Source organism: Nanorana parkeri, unplaced genomic scaffold, assembly GCF_000935625.1.
Source record: "Nanorana parkeri isolate BGI_ZX_2015 unplaced genomic scaffold, ASM93562v1 scaffold3057, whole genome shotgun sequence".
NCBI classification, from domain to species: Eukaryota; Metazoa; Chordata; class Amphibia; order Anura; family Dicroglossidae; genus Nanorana; species Nanorana parkeri.
Genome location: NW_017309325.1, coordinates 32433 through 37966, shown reverse-complemented (window position 1 = coordinate 37966; position 5534 = coordinate 32433). Strand labels below are relative to the sequence as shown.

The window sequence follows — 5534 nt, the reverse complement described above, 5'->3', positions numbered from 1 at the left end:
GGGGGGGGAGCGCTATATGAGTAATCACGTTGTCTTGTGTCCCCGCCCCCTTTATATTTGCATACATAATCTTCCAGGGTGGTTCTGGGAAATCAGCTCTGTGATCACGGCGCTCGTATGATCTGATTGATTTGCTTTGTAGGCCGGCCGATATCGGTCGTTGTGGATGTGTCCGTGATAAAGAACACAATGATAACGATCTGTAACACAATACAGAATAGTCGCTATAACTCGCAGATTCTGTTACTCGGCGACCCATATATAGACGTGTGGCGGGACGATTCCGTGGCGCGGAAGGGAAGCTCAATGCCGAGGTCACGTGCTGAGTGCCCGCCCCCCTACCATGGGCGGCGTCGCTCCATAAATCCTCTGGGAAGGTCTGAGACTGGAGCCGCTGATCTCCCTCACAGGGGGTCACCTGAATTCCGGGTGAGTGAGTCCCCAGCAACCCCACGCTGGAGTGGACCGGTCCGCCATGTGGGCGTGGCTCCGCAGGAGACGCTGGGCGGGGTCAGGCAATGGTGGGTGGACCGCGGATTAGAGGTCTTTCCCGCCTTCCTGCCTCTGTCTCCTCAGCTGATGCGGCCACGCCCCCGGACCTTGGAAGAGGCTCACGGCTGGCTGAGTGAGTCCGATGGCTGAGGTGAGGCGACTGCGCCACATAACCCAAGTCAGACTACTCTCCCTCCGCCCTCTTTTACTGACCGCGCCACATAACCCAAGTCAGACTACTCTCCCTCCGCCCTCTTTTACTGACCGCGCCACATAACCCAAGTCAGACTACTCTCCCTCCGCCCTCTTTTACTGACCGCGCCACATAACCCAAGTCAGACTACTCTCCCTCCGCCCTCTTTTACTGACCGCGCCACATAACCCAAGTCAGACTACTCTCCCTCCGCCCTCTTTTACTGACCGCGCCACATAACCCAAGTCAGACTACTCTCCCTCCGCCCTCTTTTACTGACCGCGCCACATAACCCAAGTCAGACTACTCTCCCTCCGCCCTCTTTTACTGACCGCGCCACATAACCCAAGTCAGACTACTCTCCCTCCGCCCTCTTTTACTGACCGCGCCACATAACCCAAGTCAGACTACTCTCCCTCCGCCCTCTTTTACTGACCGCGCCACATAACCCAAGTCAGACTACTCTCCCTCCGCCCTCTTTTACTGACCGCGCCACATAACCCAAGTCAGACTACTCTCCCTCCGCCCTCTTTTACTGACCGCGCCACATAACCCAAGTCAGACTACTCTCCCTCCGCCCTCTTTTACTGACCGCGCCACATAACCCAAGTCAGACTACTCTCCCTCCGCCCTCTTTTACTGACCGCGCCGCATAACCCAAGTCAGACTACTCTCCCTCCGCCCTCTTTTACTGACCGCGCCGCATAACCCAAGTCAGACTACTCTCCCTCCGCCCTCTTTTACTGACCGCGCCGCATAACCCAAGTCAGACTACTCTCCCTCCGCCCTCTTTTACTGACCGCGCCGCATAACCCAAGTCAGACTACTCTCCCTCCGCCCTCTTTTACTGACCGCGCCGCATAACCCAAGTCAGACTACTCTCCCTCCGCCCTCTTTTACTGACCGCGCCGCATAACCCAAGTCAGACTACTCTCCCTCCGCCCTCTTTTACTGACCGCGCCGCATAACCCAAGTCAGACTACTCTCCCTCCGCCCTCTTTTACTGACCGCGCCGCATAACCCAAGTCAGACTACTCTCCCTCCGCCCTCTTTTACTGACCGCGCCGCATAACCCAAGTCAGACTACTCTCCCTCCGCCCTCTTTTACTGACCGCGCCACATAACCCAAGTCAGACTACTCTCCCCCCGCCCTCTTTTACTGACCGCGCCGCATAACCCAAGTCAGACTACTCTCCCTCCGCCCTCTTTTACTGACCGCGCCGCATAACCCAAGTCAGACTACTCTCCCCCCGCCCTCTTTTACTGACTGCGCCGCATAACCCAAGTCAGACTACTCTCCCCCTGCCCTCTTTTACTGACCGCGCCGAATAACCCAAGTCAGACTACTCTCCCTCCGCCCTCTTTTACTGACCGCGCCGCATAACCCAAGTCAGACTACTCTCCCCCCGCCCTCTTTTACTGACTGCGCCGCATAACCCAAGTCAGACTACTCTCCCCCTGCCCTCTTTTACTGACCGCGCCGAATAACCCAAGTCAGACTACTCTCCCTCCGCCCTCTTTTACTGACCGCGCCGCATAACCCAAGTCAGACTACTCTCCCCGCGCCCTCTTTTACTGCGGCGTCTGAACCCAAATGTACATACAGTTGTGTTCTTGTTAACAAGAGCTTCTCCGCTCCCTCGTGCAGCAGCTTTTTATGGCCCCTGTAGAAGATGTCTCTGTGCCGCACCCCCCCACACGCTCAGGGAGGTCAGACAGGAGGCTGAAGAGCTCTATGAGCTCCCCTCTCACAATGTCCGTGTCACAGCAGTGGTCCGTGACACGCAAAGACACGCAAAGACACGGGGAGGGGGGAGGAGTTGTGGAGAGATTCGAGTGTCATCAGATGGTATTGGAAGCCATGTGAGGTGATCAGCTGACCCATGGGGGGAGGTGTAGACGGAGAAGAGAAGGGGTCCAAGGACAGAACCTTGGGGGATCCCTACAGAAAGAGGAGGGGAGGAGTTAGATGTGTAGGTGGAGCTTAGCTAGATAGGAGGAGAACCATGAGAGAGTCTTGGAGGCCCGAGGCTAGCAGGTCATCCCGACCCCTGACCTGTAGTCCACTTCTTCTCCATGTCTGAGCGGTTTCCCAGTCTACTTTGAGGTCCACAGTCCCGCTGCCTGGTCTGGTCCGGTATGTTCCTGTGCTGGGGGCCGCCTGGTCTGGTCCGGTATGTTCCTGTGCTGGGGGCCCCCGCTGCCTGAGAACTTCCTCCTCGGCTCCATCTAGTGGTGGGAATGCCGTGTGATCGCTGGTCATACGAAGCAGAAGAAGATATTGTCTCCATTCTGTTCCGTAGAAGAAAATGATTCCTGGAAGACAATATACTGACCATGGGAAGTCCTGATTGTCCCCCAAAATCTGCCCCGCGTGTTCCATCGCTATGACAACTCATGAGAAAGACATTGTGGGATGTGATGAGGAAACCAACAAGCTGAGATCACGGTGAAGGTTCAGAAAGTTTATTTAGAAGAGAAGAGTTACAAAGTAAACATGAGAAAGTAGAGAGATGAAGACACGGAGATCCTTAGACATGGCGGGTGGACCAAGGATCTGACCTCTTCATCTGACCTCCAATCCTGGACAGTTGTCATGGAGGACTGAGTGCTGAGTAGAACATTTCCAGGACTTCTTATTATCTCCAAGCTCTGACCTCCTCTCTATACTGGGGGTAACACATCCCGACTCTGCCCCCCCCCCTCCCCCAACATCCACTTCCCAATAATGTCACCACTAAAAATGTTCCGCCTGAAGATGTCGTATGTCCCGCTTTCCTCCAGCAGGGGGCACTCCAAGTCAATGAAGCGCTGCCCGATCACTACTGCAGTTACTGGGGGTAACACATCCCGCCTCTGCCCCCCCCCCTCCCCCAACATCCACTTCCCCATAACGTCACCACTAAAAATGTTCCGCCTGAAGATGTCGTATGTCCCGCTTTCCTCCAGCAGGGGGCACTCCAAGTCAATGAAGCGCTGCCCGATCACTACTGCAGTGACATTCTCAGCCCCGTCGTGTAGTCTGATCTCTTCATTCGCAAGCTCCTCCCTCACCATGATGTCTTCCCTTGTAGGGAGATCAGACCACACTGCCAGAGGGACTCAACCAATAGTGACAGCCCCTCCCCCTCTCTCCTGGCAGAGGAAGCCGGACACAACCTGGAAGTCTTTAGTCAACTCTGACTTCCTTATAAAGAGAGCTCAGCCACGTATATGAGGTGTAGATCAAGGTCTGCTTCTTCCCGATGTCAGAGCTCAGATGCACCACAAAATAGGACTCGTAGGGAGGACATTTCCCGCCACCAGAACACAACTACATTTTGAGGGTTGCGTGGCATCTCTGGTGTTGGATAAGCCAAGACTTCTGTGAAAAACTTTTCCCGCACTCGCGGCAGGGAAACGGCTTCGCTCCCGCGTGAGACCTCTGATGTTTGTAAATATGCGATTTCTGGGAAAACTTTTCCCGCACTCCTGGCAGAAATACGGCCTCTCCCCCGTGTGAGATCTTTGATGTATAACGAGGCCCGAATTGCGCAAAAAAACCTTTTCCGCACTCGGGGCACAAATACGGCCGCTCCCCCGTGTGAAATCTTTGATGCATGACGAGGTCGGGTTTGCGGGAAAAAGATTTCTCGCACTCAAGGCAGGCGTAAGGTTTCTCCCCGATGTGAGATCTGTAATGCATCACCAGTTTATTTTTACGAAGAAAACGTTTCCCGCACTCCCGGACAGGAATGAAGATCCTCGCCCGTGTGAGATCTAGGATGGTCAGTGAGACTTAGCTCAGAGGTAAAACCTTCCCCGCTCTCGGGACAGGAAAACGTCTTCTCCCCCATGTGCAATTTCTGATGCCTGGAAAGCTTGCCCTTATCGGAAAAACCTCTTCCGCACTCCGGGCTGGAAAACGGCTTCTCCCCCGTGTGAGATCTTCTGTGCATCTCCAGTTTTGATTGATGAAGAAAGCTTTTCCCACACGCAGAACATGAATGAAGCTTCTCGCCCGTGTGAGATCTCCGATGTACAGTAAACCTTACTTCAGACTTAAAACCTTCCCCGCACTCAGGACAAGGAAATGTCTCCTCCCCCTGAATTCCGGCACCGTCCCCCGCAGGACGAGGTCGCTCAGAGTCAGAGGGATTCCATGCTCTATCCACACTGTGAGGTCCACCATCCATAGCGGAGCTCATTGTCTCTTCTCCCGCACAATCTGCTGTGATGTCCTCATCTTCCATCTTACAACCTGGAGATAAAGTCAGAGGATCCTTTGAGGGTTCCTCCATGGCGTGTCCTGGAAACATAGAAACACATGACGGAGAGATATGAGAGGGTTAGATGACTTCACTCAACATTCCATCTGGATCAGGAGGTCTGAGGGAGCGGATGTTCTATGAGGAGGTCCCAACCAGCCGGGACTCCTCCCCTCTTCACTCAACATTCCATCTGGATCAGGAGGTCTGAGGGAGCAGATGAGTCTATACCAGCCGGGACTCCTCCCCTCTTCAGTCAAAGGAGCTTTGCTCCTCCTCCCAGATCACTTCTACATCCAGGTCACCAATTGCCAGTCCCCTTTTTGAGGGCTCTATCCCCGGAAGACGGGCAACCCCCCCTGCCCCCGCCAGGAGGATGGAGAGGTGCCCGCTGATCCTTGAGGAGCTCGGTGCCATAGACACCAGAAGAAGAAACAGAGTGCAGCCCGAGGAATCTCCACAGGAGGGCCGGGACCCTGCACACTGTGGACGTGCGAGGTCAGGAGGCCCTAGCCATCATCCCGCCTAGGCCTCTGATAGGTGCCCCTCACTGACCCCCTGCACTCCTGACCCCCACACTATGTGCGTTACACACTCCTGAC

General features: G+C 54.9%; 1 protein-coding gene across 1 annotated transcript; it reads right to left on the bottom strand.

Annotated features, from left to right (window-relative positions):
• Positions 1-3998: 3998 nt before the first annotated feature.
• On the bottom strand, positions 3999-4833 carry LOC108802721 (endothelial zinc finger protein induced by tumor necrosis factor alpha-like). Its single transcript, XM_018574576.1, has 2 exons — positions 4511-4833; positions 3999-4341 (listed from the first exon to the last, which is right to left on the bottom strand). The coding sequence occupies exons 1-2, from the start codon at positions 4621-4623 to the stop codon at positions 3999-4001; spliced, it is 456 nt and encodes a 151-aa protein (XP_018430078.1). The 5' UTR covers positions 4624-4833.
• Positions 4834-5534: the final 701 nt, after the last annotated feature.

Bases quoted from the DNA above. Each gene is read 5' to 3' on its own strand.
- LOC108802721 (XM_018574576.1), bottom strand. From the start codon at position 4,623: ATGCACAGAAGATCTCACACGGGGGAGAAGCCGTTTTCCAGCCCGGAG. The intron at 4,342-4,510 runs GACGTTTTCCTG...CATCGGGGAGAA, and splicing joins AAATTGCACATGGGGGAGAA to ACCTTACGCCTGCCTTGAGT.